The sequence below is a fragment of the Suillus subaureus genome, assembly GCF_016647635.1.
Source record: "Suillus subaureus strain MN1 chromosome Unknown BJ212scaffold_115, whole genome shotgun sequence".
NCBI classification, from domain to species: domain Eukaryota; kingdom Fungi; phylum Basidiomycota; class Agaricomycetes; order Boletales; family Suillaceae; genus Suillus; species Suillus subaureus.
This window is the reverse complement of record NW_024538671.1, coordinates 8,004-30,031: the sequence shown is the minus strand read 5'-3', so window position 1 is coordinate 30,031 and position 22,028 is coordinate 8,004. Positions and strand designations below refer to the sequence as shown.

At 43.0% G+C, this 22,028-nt stretch overlaps 4 protein-coding genes across 4 annotated transcripts; 1 reads left to right on the top strand and 3 right to left on the bottom strand.

Moving 5' to 3' along the window:
• Positions 1-8,774: 8,774 nt before the first annotated feature.
• Positions 8,775-10,124, bottom strand: BJ212DRAFT_1487989 (uncharacterized protein; the record flags this gene model as incomplete). The annotated part of the gene is made up of 4 exons (XM_041341334.1): positions 8,775-8,802; positions 8,862-8,908; positions 8,955-9,874; positions 9,926-10,124. The coding sequence occupies 4 exons, from the start codon at positions 10,122-10,124 to the stop codon at positions 8,775-8,777; spliced, it is 1,194 nt and encodes a 397-aa protein (XP_041185885.1).
• Positions 10,125-13,072: 2,948 nt separating this feature from the next.
• Positions 13,073-13,871, bottom strand: BJ212DRAFT_1305297 (uncharacterized protein; the record flags this gene model as incomplete). The annotated part of the gene is made up of 7 exons (XM_041333740.1): positions 13,073-13,125; positions 13,167-13,193; positions 13,217-13,237; positions 13,290-13,322; positions 13,359-13,531; positions 13,562-13,634; positions 13,760-13,871. The coding sequence occupies 7 exons, from the start codon at positions 13,869-13,871 to the stop codon at positions 13,073-13,075; spliced, it is 492 nt and encodes a 163-aa protein (XP_041185884.1).
• A 266-nt stretch (positions 13,872-14,137) lies between these two features.
• Positions 14,138-15,235, bottom strand: BJ212DRAFT_1450167 (uncharacterized protein; the record flags this gene model as incomplete). The annotated part of the gene is made up of 3 exons (XM_041338800.1): positions 14,138-14,742; positions 14,791-14,932; positions 15,227-15,235. The coding sequence occupies 3 exons, from the start codon at positions 15,233-15,235 to the stop codon at positions 14,138-14,140; spliced, it is 756 nt and encodes a 251-aa protein (XP_041185883.1).
• A 4,922-nt stretch (positions 15,236-20,157) lies between these two features.
• On the top strand, positions 20,158-21,276 carry BJ212DRAFT_1305295 (uncharacterized protein; the record flags this gene model as incomplete). The annotated part of the gene is made up of 3 exons (XM_041333739.1): positions 20,158-20,218; positions 20,600-20,985; positions 21,130-21,276. The coding sequence occupies 3 exons, from the start codon at positions 20,158-20,160 to the stop codon at positions 21,274-21,276; spliced, it is 594 nt and encodes a 197-aa protein (XP_041185882.1).
• Positions 21,277-22,028: the final 752 nt, after the last annotated feature.

The following is a 22,028-nucleotide window of genomic DNA, read 5'->3' as shown; positions in this document are numbered from 1 at the left end:
TAAGTTTCTGTTGCTCATGAACGATAACTTTTTGTTGATGGACCCTGATGAACCATATAATCCAGAGCACTGCTCCGAAACTATAAAGTTCGACTCACATCTGACCTTCTCTGACTCGTTCGTGATTTCTGGTGGCTATTCTTGCACTACGCGTGTCTATCGCCCACTACTTCAACTTGCCCTATATCAACCCCCGTGACGCGTGACGACTGGTCTACTGACTACTCGAAACTTACAAATCCGTCGACCTCCGTGGAAATGGCCATGTCCAATTTTCACTGAGTATCAACCCCCGTGAAGGCTATGATGAAAGCCCGATCATTGTGGGGCAAGTACAGAGCTTGCCAAAGAGTATTGGCACAGGGATTAGGAAGTAGGTTACCTTGAATCAGGTATGTCTTCCTTGCTTGTCGACGTGCGAGGCGTTCACATCGGTTCCTGACAAAAACGACTGCACCAACTAGTACAGCTATCCTGGGCCTCTGGAGTTCGTCTTCGTCGTCTATCTCATCCACCGTTAGCTCAAGCATGTGATATAGCTGATGTCGTTATTGTCTATGGTTTAGAGAACATGCATAGATTACATTTGGTCCGCGGTTTGGAACGTGTTTCTGGATGGTGATGTACTGTGAGCCGAATCTCCGACGAATCAGATTCGAGATGATATCTAGGATTCGGGAAATCGCGCACCATGAAGAAGGAAGATCATGGTGGTTCCATCTGAAGTTCTATATGAATTTGGTGACGCGACTAATCCTCGCAGGTGGCTGGCAGTTACTACAGACCTTGACTTCGTGAGACAATAGGGGAGCTCAAAGTTGAACGCTCACGTTTATGCTTATCGTTGCTTACGCTTACACCCCCCCGTTCTCACTGATTTGTACTGTCGAGTAAACAAGTCAAAACACGTCCGTTTGACAGTCGCACCGTGGTACTTTACATTTTGGTGTGTAATTGGGGGGTGTAAGCGTAAGCAACGATAAGCATAAACGTGAGCGTTCAACTTTGAGCTCCCCTAATTTCTTCCTGCTGTCCTGAATCGTGTTCGTGGGTGATACCGCCCATTTTCGTGTAAGTCCCCTGCAGTGCCGTTCGCGGACGTGGACGTAAAGCTGGATAATAATACGTTACCGTAGGTGCTATATGCTGTGTGCGAATGACTCTGTGGCAAGAGATGGAAGATCTAACTATTCTATTGGAAAATACAAGTGGCGCATGCTGCGCTGAGGGGCACTGGGTGTCCGAGTTCATCGATGCATCGCCGGCTGGTCGCTATAAGTATATCTGTTCTGCTAGGATGGAATGAATTCACGATCCCCTTACTCCTGCAACACATTTGATAGGGAGTGAAAATGTCTAGGGCCATTAATGATCACAAACCTTCCGTGACGTTTTCTACTGGTCTTCGCAGGGCTCCGTATGGCAGCGCGAGCGACAGGACTATGCCTCCTTCCGTTCCTACACCTATGTGAGTGACTTTCATGCCTACAGATTCAGCTACTTCAATAATTTCTAGCTACCGTCATGCAGCACCATCGGGCCCTTGGCCATGGATGGACTTTGACACTGATTCAGACATTACCCTCAACCGTGACAACACACCAGCCTCATCTGGCTCAACGGGCCAGTCATGGCATGGATACCCCCGGACTCTCTTTGGAAATTGGAAGCCGGATCAAGTAAAACGGAGCAAGATGCTCAGCAACTGTTCTGAGCTCGACACGTGTTCGGTTCATTGGCTGGATGTTCTAACAGACGGAAATTTTACGGTGTTGGATCAGGAGGGGCAAGATCAAACAACTAAAATAACATCTGAAAGTATAAATGAGTTTTGGGAGCTGTTGCAGACGCCGGTGAGTTGTTATCTTTCTGAGGTGCGTGTACGGTGATTGACGCTTTTCTGTAGCGACCTGCAAACATTCGTGTTCGTGCATTGTTCGTGGATAATCTTTCCATGTCTGTGCTGCAGATGCTTGGAACGAAGTAAATGGTTTCGTTGCTCGATCACTGATGTGACTGACACGAATCATAGGTATAATATTGAACCTTTTTTCTTTTCTTCATCTCTGAATTGGATACCCTCGCATTACCAAGAGGAGGTTCGGCGGGGCAAGGGTGATCGTGCGTATTTTGCTTTGTAGTTTGATGGTTCGATGAGTCTTTACATTTCGGCGCAGATATTACGATTACACTCCCATTCATGCGGGCGATGCAAAATCCAGTCACTCGACCACCAACACCAACAGAGGAAACACCAGGTTCAGTAAGATCTGTGCTCTCACAGCACGTATTCACTGGTAGGTCGTCTTCGCTCTTTCTGAGACTACTCCCAGCTAAAGTATTTTTTCAAGACGAAAATGAAATCATTGATACCCAAGCACCACTCGCTCTCAGCTGTAAGTCCTGGTTGAAATTCTCATCTTGGCCTAGATTGATAGCTGAGTTACGCAGCTGGTAACATCCTTCTTCTCGATCTCCTCGCGATACATATGGTACGCTCAGAGGATTCGAGCACGATCATATCATACCATCCAAGCTCTAGTTTTCGTCGTCCTTCTCCAAAAAAGCTACACTCCCTCATCTATCGTGCGGGACAGAGTGTATATTGGCAGAAAATCTTCTCCCAATCTAAGGACCCGACATTTTTGTTCCTAGCCATCTTGTGGTATGCTCTCTATGCATGGGACCAGGCATTTGAGTCGCTATACACTCATATCGTTTGGCTGGTGCGTCGCAGAATAATCAATATTTGTTCTTTTGGTTGATTGTCATGCCATTCAGGAATCCCAAGTGCTGTTAACTGATAACATTGATCAGACTCGTAAACTTCACATCATACAAGCATACCTCCTACACTACCACTCGCTCCTCCAAGACTTCAAGAAGTCCGTCGAGTTCCTCCACAATACACCGAATCCCGCTATGGACTCCGATAGCCTTAGTCTTGACGAACGTGAAGAGTCCATGAAGCTCATGGCAAAGGAGTGTGCGAATTTACTCTCAGAAATCGGGAGACTGGAGAACAGGCGATTAATGCTGAGCAGTCGGTTGAAGAACGTGACGGAACTGGCGTTTGCAATCGTCAACATAAATGACAGTAGGCGAATGAAGGCCCTGACGGAGGCCACCGTCCGAGACTCAGGTGCGATGAAGCAGGTTTGTGTGTCGTGATTGTATTCGTCATTGCAGTTCTCAAGAATCTTCTGTTCAGATCTCTTACCTCACGATGATATTCCTTCCTGCTTCCTTCACTGCGGTATGTGTCAAGTATGTGATAGTGATCTCGAAATGCTAATGACCATTGCGCTTCGCTAGGCCGTATTTGGGATGAATGTCGATGAAATTAGTGGAACGAAAGGACAAGAAACGCTCGCTCACTACGTTGCGGTGGCATTGGCTCTCACATGCGCCACTTCGTGGCTCATGGTGGCCTTCCATTCGCGTAGCCCCTTTGTTGCCGAGGATAGCACTCTGGTGCAGCGCGCTGGGTGGCCAGTGTTTTATATCCTCAAACAATTTAATGGCAGATGGAGACAGAAATCGCTACCGAGGTTCCAGAATATTGTTTGAGGAGATCTTGACGCACGGATGATATGGAGCATGGAATAGTTTGGAGATGCTATACCATTTGCATGGATGATATCTTGTTACGTACTTGATATCCTTTTCCTGTGACCACGGCACTTCCGTCGTGTTTCCTTCATGCAGGATCATACTAATCACAGTACAGTATCCGGCAGGGGCTGCTTCACATATTATTATCTACTTGGCACAGGCCCATCGCGTTGTACTCGCTTTGACTGTCATGTAACAAACTAGTACTAGGTTAGGCTACCGAATAATTGTGGGAACAAATTTTAGCTGTGAAGTTTCGCACCTCTCCACTGTCTCTCATCCGAAGGCCCCATAAGGCCCCGCAATAAGTGAATGCCAAACTTTGAACATGTTCGTTACTGTTGAATTCGGATAACAGGTTTACTCATTACCAGCTACTACCTTTGCGGTTACTACTTCAGCGAGCCATCACCAGCGCTGGATTTTTGTGCTTTAGTCCCGACTTGGTTCAAACTTCAAAGTCGTACGGGATAGCACGTCCAAAAATTTATCTGGAGAGCAATCCACCTGTGTGTCACCTTAAACATTACTTATTAGTAAGAGTGATGTGATGTGATGTTCATTACTAACTAGGGGGGGAATCTTAAGCTGCAGTACTTCAGCGATTGCCGCAGCACTCAGCACTGACTTAGGAAGAATTTCTAGCTAAATAGATAAGATATAATCAGTAGATACGATAAGCCATCTTATCTGCTTACATCAGGTACCTCTAACGTTAAATCAGGTGACGGCGCTACTTTCCCGGGCATCTCGTTGTTTCCCACGACGACTGAACCTTCGAGCTCGTCGTTGCACACGACGACCACGAAATACACCTCAAATCTCATTATTTTAGAGTGCTCTTTTTTGGTCCCCTATACATATCATCCCTGGATATTTATTAGATATATTTTTACCTACATGCAATCCACAAACCCTGACAAAATGATATATTTAAGTACCATTGCATTGCACAAAAACAAAAAAGATCTAAGTCTACTGTGTGCTACTAACAATCATCCAAGTCACTAGAGCTTCCATCACTAGAGCTAGAGCTTCTGTCAGAGGACACAACAACATCCATGCCCCTCTGCTTCAAGGGGGCTCTATTCCTTCCCTTCCTCAGCACATAAACTGGCTCTCCTCTGGCAGCATGAGCCCTATTATCCTTCATTCTCACTAAAAGTTCTTCGTCAGTTAACTTCACCCAGTGGCAGGTTCCATCCTGAAATGTGTCCAACAATTTGTTCACTCTGGATCTTCCACCAACCTTTGAGGGATTTCAAACTGGCCCAGGCACAGGCCAGCCGATGAGTGCGAAGCTGCAGCATTCAACCATCTTTTGCTCATAGTTAGTGAAGTTCATCATGATGGGATGTTGGATGTTGTTTTCAAGGGCAATTGAATCTGAGTAGGAGATTAGTATGTTTAATGAATTGAGCTGAGAAAATGCACCAAGTCCTTCCTGGATGAAGGTGCGGCATTCACTGATCAGTTTGTTCAGAGGATGTTGACAATGAGCAGTATGTTGATCTGCATGAGACATTAGCTTGAGGAACAACCAAATAAAAATAAGAGTTACTGAGGCCACTCACAATGAAAGACTTGAGTTTTTGTTAAGGTTGTGTGCTCAAGGGGGTCGGATCACAAGGGCTTGGCCTCAGCTCATACACTGTGCCCCTTTCCCAAGTATGTGCCCTTAATTTCCAGGGGCTAGAACAGTCATCCGGAGTTTCCAGGATTTGACTAGGGTGGACAATGGATGTCCGGATCTGAAACATGAGATAAATCTGACAGACATCCAGATGTTACTTGGACAAGTGGATAAGACTAATCCAGATGAAGTCCAGACTAGAAACTAACAGAGGATAGACTACCTTAAGGTAGAGTCGGAAATGTAGCCTAGGATGCAATCCTAAGACTCAGAATATGACAAGAGACTTATCTCGAGTCTGGAGGACACAGGAATGAGCAGGAACTAAGATGATATTCGAACTGGAGTATTTCTGAGAGTTACAGGAGGTTTATATACTGTAGGTATCATATAGGAATCAATCAGCAAACATAAAGGCTATGTATGAAGCATATGCAAAGTCTATTAGTAAGTAGGATGGATCACAAATAATGAACACCGGAAATGAAATATATGTAATGGATCAATAATCAGAAGGGAAACATAGTTAATCAGAGTCCGGAGACAGGGGAAGTCTAAATGGGGTTGGGCGCTGATATAGGGTTTGGATTCTGGAAGGAAGATAAAGATAGATCAGATCATTTGAGATCTGGATCTTGGATCTGGATATCCAGAGAAGCGGATTTAGAGTTGAGAGTCTGGAATGGCATATGACAGTTTTAAGCCAAGGTGATGTGGCTCCACATTGAGGATATCCTTGACAAACTTTTTGGCCTTCTGAGTGAAAAAAACTTTGGGTTCAGAAAGATCTTCAATACCGCCTTGAACTGCTACATAGAAACCCTCTATGCCAGTACAAGTGCAAAGAGCCATCCACTAGTAACAAAATTAGCTTTGTAAATAAACAATGTGTGAAAACTTACAGTGGCTCAAAAAACTGTCCACATGTTTTTGCATTTTTTACTATTTACAATATTGTGTGAGAATACACAAAGACCTCAGTGACATGCTGATATCATATTGTAGTGCTGCTTCAGGGCTTTAGATTGAGCACCACATTGTGAGAATCAGAGGAGATATGGTGGAGATACAAGGCTTACAAAATCATGACTCATGTGGACAGTTTTTTGAGCACATATTAAAACTATATAAATCATCATTTATGACACCATAACAATCATGCCACCATTAAATAAATTATAAAGTGGTGTCATTATGTCATTTTAAAACCATATCTAACTATACAAATTAAAAATCTCCATATGTCATGGTTATATTCACCATGAAAGCCACCCCCCCTGCTCAAAGGGATAATATCCTCTCTCTTTCCTATTCTGGCCTCTCTGCTTGTCAAATTTCCTCTAGAACTGGAGTATCCAAGTCCACTGTGGCCAAGTTCATCAAAGAAAGTCACACAGACAAGGAAAACTTCTGTGAAGGGTGTCCATCTAAGCTCACCTCTACTGATAGGAGGGCTATTATTCAACATATCACTACAGGAAAGGCTGATAATGCTGTCCAGGCCACCTATTACATCAATTCCACCATCACATTCCCTGTCTCTTCACACACTGTGAGAAACATTCTCAAGACAGCTCATCTCAGGTCAGTAACAAGGAAGAAAAGGCTCTCCTCTCTATCACACATATGCAGAGAGGACTAGCACCCTTCTTTTTTCACATATATACCTTGCCATCTGACCCAATCCTATTTATTGTGGTCTTATATGATCATATAACATGCTTCCAGTCCATATAATCCAATTCTGATGGGCTAAGGCAAAGGTTAGTCATCTCTGCATATGTGTGATAGAGAGGAGAACCTTTTCTTCCTTGTTACTGACCTGAGATGAGCTGTCTTGAGAATGTTTCTCACAGTGTGTGAAGAGACAGGGAATGTGATGGTGGAATTGATGTAATAGGTGGCCTGGACAGCATTATCAGCCTTTCCTGTAGTGATATGTTGAATAATAGCCCTCCTATCAGTAGAGGTGAGCTTAGATGGACACCCTTCACAGAAGTTTTCCTTGTCTGTGTGACTTTCTTTGATGAACTTGGCCACAGTGGACTTGGATACTCCAGTTCTAGAGGAAATTTGACAAGCAGAGAGGCCAGAATAGGAAAGAGAGAGGATATTATCCCTTTGAGCAGGGGGGGTGGCTTTCATGGTGAATATAACCATGACATATGGAGATTTTTAATTTGTATAGTTAGATATGGTTTTAAAATGACATAATGACACCACTTTATAATTTATTTAATGGTGGCATGATTGTTATGGTGTCATAAATGATGATTTATATAGTTTTAATATGTGCTCAAAAAACTGTCCACATGAGTCATGATTTTGTAAGCCTTGTATCTCCACCATATCTCCTCTGATTCTCACAATGTGGTGCTCAATCTAAAGCCCTGAAGCAGCACTACAATATGATATCAGCATGTCACTGAGGTCTTTGTGTATTCTCACACAATATTGTAAATAGTAAAAAATGCAAAAACATGTGGACAGTTTTTTGAGCCACTGTACTTCACAATCCATAGAAGTAAAGGTTGCATTGACATCATGGCTAGTAGCCTTTGGATTTGCATGTGTGATTTGATTTCTCTGCTGATGGGCTTCAAGGACCTGCATATTGTAGGCTCTTTTTTCTGCGAATGTAAGCTTTGAATGGGCATGGACAAGCTTGGTCTTGTTGTCTGCAATGAACTGAGTGAGTTTGATCCGTTCACCCTTTTCAAGGTCTAGATCTCAGTCAGTAATAGTTCAGTAGAAAATAAATAAACTCATACCTTCATTTGCTTCTTTGTGCTTGGCTCAAATGAAGGCATTCCAAGAATTGACTCCACATTGTTGACATAGCATACAGCTCCTCAGAAACAACTGATTGTGCATCCATTTGAGAGATCTAACAAAGACAGTAGGTTAGCTTGAATAAACCAGAGAGAAAGAGAGAAAATATGCACTGTCCATGTGTCTCTGCAATGTAAGCAGCTTCCTGGACATACACTGACTTAGCAGTGTCAATAGCATCAGTTAATGCTTCCTGCCATCTGTGCCATTCTTGTTTTTGCACAGCTGTGAGCTTTGCACATGAGTGCTGAGCTTGAGCTTGGACCATGGTGAGTTGAACTAATAAAAACATGGTCATAAGTTATATACATGGGAGAATCAGGAGAATCAGGAAATTAAGTTTGGTCGAGGTCAGCAAGTGAACAATGCACTATTAATTCCAACAGAACTACAAACAAAATAGTAATCTATGACTATTCAACTGAGAGATGTATCATTAGCAATGGCCACACTAAAAATGCAATGTAAACATGTACTGAATTGATGATCATTTAAGGCACATGCCATCACTTGCAGCAGCAGGCTGACACAATCCTCCAGAATCTCCAACTTCATAAGGATAGCCTGCCAGCACAAGGGACAGTAGCTGTCAACCTGGTAAATGCACTTCCATATCTTGTCCATTGCAGTGTGATGAAGATGAACATTCTGAAGGACCCTTGTGATGTTGTCAGAGATTTTGACAACTCCTGTATCACAGGGAATTGGAAGGTGCATTTTGGCTGTCATTAAGTAAATATTGTTAGTGATAGAGAAGTTATCTTCTTTGCCTTTCAATGACATCTGGATCTGCACAGGATTTGAGTGGTGTTTTTTTGCATTAAGTCCCTAATTCTGGTTAGTATAGCTGTAAGAAAAAATGGGCATGACTTACAGAGTCACTAGATGGTAACTGGGGATCTGAAGAACCATCAACTCCATGTGGTGTGCTAGGTGATAGTTGGAAATCACAACTGGAGGGCACAGACACAGCTTTGGATTCTGGGATGGAGTGGCCTGAAGAAGTCTTTTTCTTCAAAGGAGATGGGCATTGTAGAGATTGTGACGTCAATGATGGCAGAGGACACAAAGAGACAGAATATTTTAATGGAGGCAAGTTGGGTGAGATTATGAATGGTGGAGGGCTGGGAAGCCTTGACAGAATCTTGCCTTGTTGAGATAAGGCAGTAGGTGAGACAGGCGGTAGTAGAGTATACAAAGATGCAGGATATTTCAATGGAGGTGAGCGGGGTGAGATTACAAATGGTGGAGGGCTGGGAAGCCTTGATGGAATCTTGCCTTGTTGAGATGATGGAGTGGGTGAGATAGGTGCTAGTGGAGTATGCAAGGATGCAGGATATTTCAATGGAGGTGAGTGGGGTGAGATTATGAATGGCGGAGGGCTTGGTGCTTTGGATTTGAATGGTGGATACTTGCACTGAGTAGGGCCAGTGAGTGGTGCAGGGCTAGGGATGTGAACCTCTGACTTGACAGGGTTTAGAATGTGGATGTTGCATGTGTCATGTACAACTGGCTTGGACAAAAGAGTGAGCTCAGCAGTGTTGTTATCGTCATCATCAGAGTGCAAATGTAAAGAAGAACAAGTGGTGCTAGCAAATGTCATGGTAGAGAGATGCATTGACAGGCCATCAGAGGTGATGGAATCACACCAGTCTTTAAACCAGGTGGATAGACACATGGAGGAGTTGCTAGTTTGCATATTCACAGTAGAGTGCAGAGGATTGGGGAAGATATATGAGGAGCCAGCAAGATCTTTGGCTGAGGGCTTGCCAATGGGTTCAATTTTATTTAAAGCTGCATCATATACTGTCATTAGCATACAACAAAGAGAATTCATGGCCTTACATTCAAGCATGGACTCAGGAAGATGCACCCTCTCCCACTTAAACCTGCACTGATGAACCATGCACACAAAGGACTCTGAGAATATAGAATAGATTGCTTTGACAACTTGTTTCTCATCTTTGTTCTTGATGAGCTCTGATGTGTCGAGTGCAGTTGTGAAAGTAGGTGTCATATCCCACAATCCGGACCCATGTTCCATCATATTCACATGCCTTCCGAGCCTATGTCCAGACCCCACTTCATATCCAACTCATTCCCAGATCCCCTTCCACTGTGTGCTCCACACCTCAGCAGGATTGACTATGCTCCAGATTTACCCCTGGGCTCTGGACCATTGCATCTCCACTGCTAGCCTGATCCATACCCCCCTGTCCCATCCACCCTATGCACACTCCATCCAGCAAGACATCCGGACTTCACCTTGTCTCGGATTCCAGACTATATCCACCTCCTCATATCCTGGTCCTGTATCCACCTTGTCTTCTGGATCCCCAGATCTCCAGACCTCTGGATATTAACTCTGGACCTATTCCCACCCTCTGTCCAAGATCCTGTGCCTATCCCCATTTAGGCATCTCTGCCTTTCTGGCTTTTGGTTACCTCTTGTTCCATCTTGCTTATTGATCCTTGTATGAGTCTTCATCTCTGAATTCATTTACTTATGTTCCATCTTACTTACTAATATGTTTCCACATGCTCATACATAGCCTTGCTCCTTTGCTTACTGATCACCTCAGATATTGTCCAGTATATAACCCCTGTAGATACTCCTGTAGTTTCCTTAGTTTGAATATCAACTTAGACTTGCCCAATCCTCTCTCAGACTTTGGTCCACCTAAGTCTGTCCTACTCATCAGGCCTAGGTATTGATTCCCTAGGCTGGAGCTTTGCCTTTCCAGCACTTACCCTCTTTCCAGACTTAGGTCCAATCCCTGTCCCTCTGACTCTATCTTAGGGTAGACTACCTCTGTTTGTTTCTACATCGGACTTTGTCTGATGTAGCCCCTATTCCTTCTGGACCTCCAGGTGTCCTGTCCTTCAGACATCCCACCCTCCATACCTCTGGACATCCTGTCCTTTGGGGATCCTGCCCTCCATACCTTCAGATGTCCCATCCTCCTGTCCTTCTATCCTTCTATCCTCCTGTCCTCCTGTCCTCCTGCTCTCCTGTCCTCTGGACCTCCTATCCTTCCATCCTGTTTCCTGTAGAAGTATTACCTTGCAGTGGGAACTCTCCTGAGCACTTCCTGCATTCCTCTGGAACTCTCCTGTACTCCTCCAGACATTTCCTGCGCTCCTCTGGAAGTTCTCTAGCACTCTCCACCAGAGTAGCCAGCCTCCAGAAGTCCTCCAGACTTCGTCAGACCATCATTGGACCTCATATGAAATGAAGGGCCCATACTCAGGTAAGGGGCACAGCATATGAGCTGAGGCCAAGCCCCTCTGAGTCAGTCTCTCTCTCCCTTGAGCAACATGGTTCTTAACAGTAGGAGTTGGATTGGACACACCAGGATACCTAATAAACTTGAATCCAGCTGTCATTTTGATTTCTACAAAGTTGTTCTGGAGGCAAAGCATTAGTGATGTTGAATGTGCGTGCAAGCAATCTTACAGATTGTGTGCACAAGTCCAAGTAGTTGAGACAAGCGATATTGTTGAGAAGTTCTGATTGTGCCATTCCTTGATACAAGAGTGAAGTGTTTGAGAGCTTTATGTCAAAAGAAACTGAGTTTGACACATTTAAAACTGAAGGTGAAAATATGATCTGAGAACAAAGTATTAAGTGATTACAACTTCATTACTAGTATGCATTCCAATTATGAGACCCTGCACCATCCTGTTGAGTCACTGAGTATAAGTGCAATGTTGTCAGTGAGTGCCAGACTTTCAGTAGGTTCTTGAGTGGTTTGGAACATGAGATTTGGTGAAAGGTGTGATCAATATGATTCCATGGATCAAGCTGACACAAGTGATTGGATCAAATTGCACTGTGACATGACTTGATTGGTATCAAATGCTGCTTCATCAACAGTATTGTTCTCAATTTTAATCAAGTAGATATGCTTATTAGATGTATTAATAGTAGTAGCTACTCATCGACTTAAAGTAGATTGAAAATGATAGATGTCTTCACCATTCTGCTGTTACTGTGCTGTGATGATCATATTCCCGCTAGGCTTGCAATGGCCATCTTTTGATATAGGTGATGGAAAGCTACAAAACCATCAACTGCTTTTCCTGCACTCAACCCGCTCTGGACACGTATTCCCACGCTCTGCAGACCCGCGCATTCACTCCCGTGCTGCGTGCATACCTGTGGTCGATTTCCCGCGCCTTTGGACTACCTTACAGATGTCCCATGTCAGTCCATTGTCCATCCTACCTCATTGGTACATATTTTGCCTTGCCTTGTGTGTTGTAACAAGTGTTGCAGCCTTATTACATGTCTTTACATATTCCTACTGCCTGTCTGTCCTGTCCCTTCCATTTCCGAGAGGGTTTAGCTAGTATAAAGTGCCTAGGGTGACTACTTTGTATTCATGGGCCTTCTACAGTATTTCCTTCCCTTAGGTTTTACTTAGGAGCAGTCACCATTAGTGCGCGCTTTTTAGCCCCTATTGGTTACCTTATACCTGGACACCTTACCTTGACTTTCCTTACCTGTGCAATCAATACTCTTGCCCTCACTTGCTACCCACACCATTCCTTAAGACTTCCCTACCCCTTACCCTAGCATCTCACACTTCTGCATCGACTGCTCATCGACTACTCATTGACTGCACTTCTGCATTCCTGCACTCTACATACCTGTGCACTTGTTCCCGCACTCTGCGCACTTTTGGGTCTTTAGTATCATCAGCTGTTCTCAGTAGCAATTCCCTTTAGGGTTGAATGTTCTTGCTTGCAAGTGTAGCAGCTAGGCAGGACTAGTAGACATATATTGGCTAGGTATTCTAACAACTATCTAGCCAAGTTGTGTTTTGCACAGTGCATTGTGATGATCATACTGGCACTAGGCGTGTATGATCAATAGTACAGTTCTTCTCACCTTTAGGAGAGGAGATAAAGCACGGATCATTAAATCCATATATATTGACCCATCTTCTCTTACTCCAGTCTGGTCCTAGGAATCCACCCTCCCATGTCCTATCCATGTCCACCTATCTCTGCTGGTGCATTATTTTTCCCAAATGCCATTGCTACATAAATGAGCTGCAGGTCTTATTACACGTCTACTCACATTCTGCAGCACATGATGTCTTATTACCTATAGACTCATCATGCACTCACTAACTATGCTACAATTCTTGCCTATGCATTCCAGACATTCATGCACTACGATATAAACAACCACAGTACATACAATTGAGTAGTTCCCTTTCCCCCAGACTCAGCTCTATAAGAGAGTCATTCTTGCATTATTTTTGTAGACCTTGTGCAATCCATCTATTTTGCTCTTTCTTGACAATCCTGTGCAATTCAACTGCTCTGAAGTTCCATACCACTAGGATCTTACCCTTAAGCTCTTGCAAGAATACCCGACCTGCGACCGGTAGTTTAGCACAGTTCTTCACTTGTGCTATATCCCTTGCAACCGGCCACTCCCTAGAGCGCGGTTGATTTTGTGTGCATTACATCTGCTGCACCAGCATCTGACATCCAATATGCTTGCACATATCTTCCAATGGTTCATCCTGCTCTTGTGATACTAACATCGGTTGATTTTGTCCATGCTCATGGTCGATTCTTTGGCATAGAAATTCAAAGGTATACATATGGTCCATGTTCTAGTTTCTTAGGCCAATATAGGTTATAACTCCTTCACTCACTTACTTCCCTTGCACATAATTGAAGGAAGTGTTTCAATAGCAGTCCTCTCGGGCTGATCAATTAACTCGTGCCTCTTAGGATAAGTAGTGCTAGTTGCTAACTGCCTAGTACCCATTTCTTCTTCACAGCATCATAACTTGTATGAGTTATGATGCTTGAGCAGTAACCAGAACAGTGAAGACATCTATCATTTTCAATCTACTTTAAGTCAACGAGTAGCTACTACTATTAATACATCTAATAAGCATATCTACTTGATTAAAATTGAGAACAATACTGTTGATGAAGCAGCATTTGATACCAATCAAGTCATGTCACAGTGCAATTTGATCCAATGCATGGCAAGTCCATTCTTCTGCATGACAGATACATCAACGGTCCCTACACTATGATATGAGTAATAGCATCTGTGAGTCTTGTAGCCTCTTTGTGCACCTCATCGCTACACTCTTCTTCCTCCTCTTCCTCCTCTGTCAACTCCTGTGATGAAAGTGTTGAATGTAGCACACCAGTATAACCATCCAACAGACAGACACTCTGTAGGTGGGCACAGTGAATATTGTTAACATGGCATTGTGCAGCATATTGCCTCTGCAACTCAGATGCTAGGAGGGGTGAGGTTTTGCAGTTTAGTGCAGCTATTGCAGAGATCATGCTTTTCTCCTCAAACTCCATCCAAGCATGAAGTCTCCCTATCTCAATGTTCAAGTGTGTGATCTCTTCATGTGAGCATAAGACTTTGAAATACTTTGCTGCCATCTCACAATTTTCTGGTGTAGCCCATGGCCTCATAAGTAAATTATGATGTGAATGCTTCAGGAGTGTGAATTCTCCTAAAGCCGCATATCCTATGACTTCAGCATAATCAAGGATTGGTTGAGGTGGGACTTGCAGAGGTGCCAGCTTGTTATATCCGTCAAGTGCCATACAAATTGCAGAAGATCGTTGTGTGATTGCTTTGGATATGTACTTGTGCATCTTGTACCCTGACCACTGGTTGTGAGTTTGATTTCTAAATTAAAAATTTATCATACCTGTGCCAGAAAGATTCACCTTTGACAACTTGAACAGGTATTGAACAACTAATCCTTCTAGTTCCTCAACTACACGAATAAAGTGCTGTTGACTGGAGTATTCTAGTGCTTGCACATATTGAGGGTCTGATGGTATCCAGTGCTCACTGATTCCATGATGATGCTCAAAGTCTTCAATGATGTTCATTTGCAATTGGAGTTGTCATAATGCCAAGGTCCACTCAGCTTCTGTGGCCTTAGAATGTTCCTGCATTGGCACATTGAGTCCAGATGACGCTGTAAAGTTTGCTGGGATGTACATAAGGAAAGGGATGCTCGTAATGCTACCATACTTTGCCCTAGAATCAGGTAGCACATTAGCAGGAATGGAGGCAAGTGAATTAAAAAAAAAAAACTCAAGAAATTGAAGTTTTTCCATTTCTTCCACATATGTCACTGCGAACATGTCAGCTGGTGACTCATGGGAAAGGTTAGCAAGAAACTCTGATTCCTTGTGCTTCCATTCAACGAAGTCTTCATCTGTTAATGATTTGCATAATTTGATGTCATCCAGTGGCAGGGTGAAGTCATTGATTGTATGAAGTGCTTGAATATAGTTGTTATGCAGGAAATGACCTAAATTGTAAGTCAGAAGAAAGATGCATTCAGACAAGAAAAATGCACTTAGCTCCAGGTACTTGTCCTTATCCCACTGGTCAAAGTGAAGGTCAAGGAATTGGACCCAATGGAAATACATATGATGCATGACGAATGAGTGAAGCGACACTATTGGAACTTGAGAAGATCTGCTCACATGTCTCCAAGTCTTCAATCCCAAAGCCATTGAGATACAACAGATGGTTTGCAAGTTGACATTGACGGTTGTGAGCATACCCATGGAATGCATTGACCACAATAACAAGGTTAGTAGCATTTGCCTTGGTGGCAATGGAGCTGGTGGCAACTGTCTTGCATGATGAACAGCCAATGTCATAGCCAAGAGCTTGGTCTTTCCCACAGACATCAAGCATCCGATTAATTGCAGCAAGGCCATACTTTGCCCTAATGTGATGTTTTATTAAATTAAAAATGGCCTGAATACACAATTACTTACAACTTGCCACTGCACTTCATTTTAATGATACACTTTACAAAACCATGGTGACAGGCCATGAGAAATATACCTGTTTGCTCAAAGACAGAAATCTTGTCCTCTTTGTAACTCTTTGCAGCAGTCCAATTGTCTGTGCAGCTGGGATTTGGAATGGTATTTCATTCACCAGGACAGTTCCTAATGTCATCCCTGAATTGTTCAACAATATCATTAGTAATGAAATAATTGCTCTGGAAAATTCATGGATCTGCTGAGCCAGAGCCATCAATGTGCTTTGCAGAGTGATTGCCATCCATGCTATGTAATCACCATGGGACAAGGTTTGGTTCGTTTGGTTGCTGAGAATGATCAGCACATGGGTTAGAGTTCTGGATTCCTGTTGAGTGTGAGGTTGATGCATTGTTGAATAGACCACTGGATTTGAAGATAGATGTCAAACACTATGGTAAACTGACTCTGAAATGTGTGGCTATATGTTACCTGCAGGCAGTTGTAAATGACATGGAGATTTATATAATTAGCTTACATTGTGAAGTGCACACAAGACTCTCATGATGGACTGGATGCTGAATGAGGACTGGTGCTGGTGAATTTGATGGTAGAGCTCTAAACACTCAAGGCATATAGCGACTATTGGTTAGATGGGTGAACAACCAAGGAGACCATGGCGCAGGAGTGTGGCATTCCCTGGTTCATTGAGCTGTTGGTGAACCATTGTATTATGTGAAAAGTCTATTTAAAATGTGTCAATAAGGGAGATCACAAAGAGACTGATAATGACATACCCATGATACCAACACTGCAGATGCTAAATGAGTGCCCAGAACTATGGTCGAGATCTTGTGATTCAGGCCCATACTTCCAGTGTAGATAGGTGTCAGTGAGGACAGGCATCTGCTCTGTCCACACAATGTGTGCATGGAGATTGTGTTGTGCATGTGTTCACTTGTTGTGTCATTGATGGTAGGTAGTTCCTCTAGTACCAATGTAATAAGAGAGTGCACAAAAACATTTGTTCAGACATACCTTTGTGCAGTGCAAGTGCAATAAAACTCAGAGAATAGCAGCCCACTGATAGTATCTCCTTCAGTTGCCTTGGCATCTGTGCTGTCATCCTCAAAATCCATGGAAGAAAAGTCATACTGTGTGCTGTCATGGTGATCTGGTCCAACCTCAAGCTGGGCATCAGCTAAGAGCACATGCACTTGTTGGGTATTTTCTTCACTGGTGTAAGCATACAAACAAAAGAAAGAAAATGAAATCAACTCACATCTTATGGATTCTGCTTACTGTTGTTCCTCGTCCAGTTGTTCACATTGGATTCAAGTCAAGAAAGCAGTAGTTGTAGGATGGAATGTGAGCTATGGAGGACTGACATCCTCACCCTGGAGGATGTCGACATTCATTTGCCAGAGCATCCCATGGCACTTCTGCAAGGTGGTAAGTGTCAAACAGAGGGCACATTTGCTTACATGTTCAGCTCCCTGATATCAACATCTCTACTGATCAATCACCTCACCCTACTCAGATGTTGCTGCACAAGTAAGTGGGGTAGTCCAGGGTAAACAGTGTGGTTGTTGATGGCAAGAGTCAGCCACCCTAAAATCTTTGTATTAGTAATCCAAGTGTAGCAGAAAGAGACACCCATGTTACCAGGGCTACTTGAGCAATAATAGACTGAGGAACTGAAAAAGAGCACTCTAAAATAATGAGATTTGAAGTGCATTTTGTCATCATCATGTGCAACAACAAGCTCAAAGGTTCAGTCATCATGGGAAACAATGAGATGCCCAGGAAAGTAGCACCATCACCTGATTTAACATTAGAGGCACCTGATGTAAGTAGATAAGATGGCTTATTGCATCTACTGATTATATCTTATCTATTTAGCTAGAAATTCTTCCCAAGTCAGTGCTGAGTGCTGCAGCAATTTGTTAAGGTCATACTCAAAGGGTAACTGGATCTGAAGGGCTTCGGCCTCAGCTTGTGTGCTGTGCCCCTTACCCAAGTATTGCCCCTTATTTCAGGAAGGCAAGACTAGCGCGTCCGGAAGGTCAGATGAGTAGCATAATGGATCCGGATGACTTCTGGATGAGGGATAAGTATCGTATGGCTAATCTGGACGAGTCCAGACTAGAAACTAACAGTAGTGGACTGTTGGAGACAGAGGCGGATACGGATAGACTATAGGAATCAATCCTAAGTCTCAGAGGGTGACGAGAGTAGAGGTACTCAAGTCCAGAGGACAGAAATGAGTAGAACTAAGATGATATTCGAACTGAGGTACTACAGAAAGTTACAGGAGGTTATATACTATAGGTATCTAACAGAATGATCAATCAGCAGAGTCCAGGGCTATGTACGAAGCATGTGGATAGTCTATTGGTAAGTAGAAACGGATCACAAATCATGAAATGGAAATGAAACATAGGTAGCGGATAAGGGAGCAGGACAGATATACAGATAACTGAAATACCAGAGTTAGGGGGTTACCGAAAAGAGATGAGCACTGGTTGTGGATTCGGATGAGTTGTGGACCAGACCAGACAAGTGGACAGATTGAATGATGAGATGTTGGAGGGGGATAAGATGTGGATAGCATTGGAGATAAGATGTGGATCTGAGATGAGATAAGGGTCAGATCTGAGATCCGGATATGTGGATATGACACAATTGCTGAAGTACTGCAGCTTAAGATTCCCCCCCTAGTTAGTAATGAACATCACATCACATCACTCTTACTAATAAGTAACATTTAAGGTGACACACAGGTGGAGCAATCACTGGGGAAATGAGAAAATAAACTGCATGTGGAAAGGGTAGGGTTAGGGCCTGTATACAAACACAAAGTGTAGTATGGATATATAATCAAAATGTACTTGCCAAAGTACACAAAGCATGAGATTGCATACCTAAACCAGAGTACAGATTTGAACATAGTACAGACTCTTCTTAGGCTATGGAGGTCTTATTCCTTGGTTGGGTTTGTATATGATTAGCAATAATATGACATCTGGTTAGAGTGTCCAAAAAGGCGAAATCCCCTCTGTTTTGAGTATGATTACATGGTTCTATGGATCTGCCATACATCCCAGAAAAATGGGATCCTCCTTCCTGCCCTTCTAACTGTTCCCCTCCCCTTCTACAGTGATGTACAGCTTTCCCCAGAGTGCACAAAGATGCCCCAGTGGGGCTGGGTTACCTGATCCTAACAACCAGTTAGCTTAGGAAAGTCAAAGGCAACAGCACCAGTGAAACAAACCATATGCAACACTGCTACCACATCAGGGAAGTGACATGAAAATGGTAAAGTTTTGTCAAGCTTTACCTGATTTAAAATTTGTATAATATCTATCAAAATGATAGTTCACTAGAAAATGCTTTATATACCCAGAGTAAGTTGGATAAAAACTGCCAAAAGCACAATCATGATAGTCTACCTGCAATTACTTGCCATTTCTCACCAAACCAGCAAATGTTGCCAACACTTGGCAGCCACAACAAAGTTTGATAATGTTGGGTGGCTTCAAACAAAAGCTAATTTTTTGACCTTTGTACACACATTTTATTCCAAAAGAAATTCATTTTGTAATGAAACAAACAAGATGTAAGTACATATATACATATATAACATGACAAAAGACAGAAAATGAGTATAAGAGGGAGGAGGGTCCAGGAAGGAGGGTTTGTGAAGGAGGGTCCAGGAAGTAGGGTCCATGAAGGAGGATCCATGAAGGAGGATCCAGGAAGGAGGGTCTAAGGAGGAACCAAGGAGGGGCCACCAGGGAGGAGGGACCATGAAGGAGGAGGAACCAAGGAGGAGGAACCATAAAGGAGGGAACAAGAGGGAAGGCCAAAGAGAGTAAGAGTTCAAGATTCAGAGAGTAATTAAGTGGTGGTAGTAGCATTGAGAGAAGGAACTAGTAAGAAGACTAATGTTGAACTTTGAAAAAATTTCGGACTTACATAAGCATCCTATAGGGCCAAGCCTCTTGATCCCAAGTGGTCACTGGTGACCATAGGTGATCATGCAGTTGAGCAATGCTGGTACACTTGCCTATTTTCATCAGAATTATACATTTTTTGCCATATCTTATCCTTTGCTGCCAATTTGCTTATCTTATATATTATTTTGTCTACTTTTGTCATTACACACAATCACGTGAATTTTTGATCTGATCTTACTAACTACAACTACAAAAACCGTCACCTTGGCAATTTCCTGATGCACCTCTCCAGCCCCCCCCCCTCAAAAATCACAGCAGTGGACTACCATGGATGGATCCATTCTTCAGCATGGGACAACAGAGCATGACTCGCAAACCACAAGGCATGGTAAGTCTGTTTGAATATTAATGCCCTGCTGCTAGACAAATCTGGTACTCACCCAAGACAAAGAACAATGATAATCTGTATTTGTTTGGGCATCAGGGACACAGAGCTCCAGGTTCAGCATCATTGTCTGGCCAAGGGACTGTTGAATAATGGACAAATGTCAGACATTACCATAGTTTACATATGTTTGGTTCACTTACAACTTTACCTATCGCTTAGCACTCAGTAGACCTCAGTGACTTACCACATCACTGAGGTGAAATATTCATTCATTCATAGCATTACTTTTACTGACTGTACTGCAGCAGTGTTATACTTGCTGCAGGTACTTATATCTAATATAGTGACTTACCACATCACTGAGTGTTATACTTGCTGCAGGGACACCATACAACAATGGGACGCACCCATTTCCATATGGTGAATCACCCTTGCTCACATCATGTCCTAATTCAAGAGCTGATTATCAGCCTTGGAATAATGTTGCCAGAGGTTTGTATGGCATGAACCAAGGCTCACCACATGAACAATCTGCAAATACAAACAGCTTGATGATGGTGCAGATCGTATCCCAGATGCAACACCTGATGGAAAATTCAAATCAGCAAACTGGCCAAAACATGATCATTAATGATTGCCTTAACAAAGTTCTTGAGTGTCCTGATGCAGTCGAGCAGAAGATGGTCGAGATGGCTGAAAATGAGCAGTTGAATAAAGGAAAGGACATGACAGGCAAGAACATTTCAAACATGCATCCTGTCTTGAAGGTTAGCTAGACACTAGAGTTCAGGTATTAATGAAAACTAACAAATGATAGAAAGATGATCATTCACCCAATTTTCTTCCAGTTGTGTGGTGTAGAAGCATCACTCAACAAAGCAACATGAGTTAATGAGTTGTTAACAATCAAGCCCTTGGAGAATGGAGAACCATGTGAGCAAAAGGAGGGCAGCCCCAAAGTATGGTACCTGAATTGGCTAGGCAAAATTGACTCAAATGTCAACACACCATTCATTCAAGCTGTCATGGATCATGTTTGGAATGATGACATGGTATGAGCACATATAGAAAATAATATTAAATCGACTCACCAGTTGATAGACAATTCATGCAAATTCATCTGGCCAAGGTGAGATACTGGACCAAGCTTTTACCAGGCTCATTATCACCAAGTGCATGAAAGGGTACTAGAGAAATATTCATAAGCAGTGCAATGAACAGAGTAGTGCACATAAACTTGAGAAGGCAAAAGAATGCAAGGAACATGGACATCACCACTCTTGTTGTCAAAATGTGAGTGTTGCATTGCACTAGGCTGAATGACATGGACTCACTCAACTCAGGTAACTAAATCCAGGTGAAAAGCTGCCATCAAATTTGAGGAAGAGACTGGTAATCATGGGGCCATTGCCATGATTGATACCAATTTTGCCCCTGATGTCCTCTCATGCAGTGAATCTGACTAGTCAGATGATTCCAAGATGTGCCAACAGGAGGTGCATCTGTTACAGACTAGGATAGTCATAACAACAGCAGCTTGATAAGAGCGACAGCTGAAGTTATAGTCAAGACCTTGCAAATGCAATGGTCGTAAGACAAGACAGAGAGTGTGTCTCTGGCTTGAATATCAGTTTCAGATGACTTACAGTGGCTCAAAAAACTGTCTGCATGTTTTGACATTTTTCACTATCTATGATATTGTGTGAGAACAAACAAATGCCTCAAGGACATGCTTATACCACATTGTAGTATGGCTTCAGGGCTTTCATTTGAGCCCTACACCGTGGGAATATGTGGAGATACGGTGGAG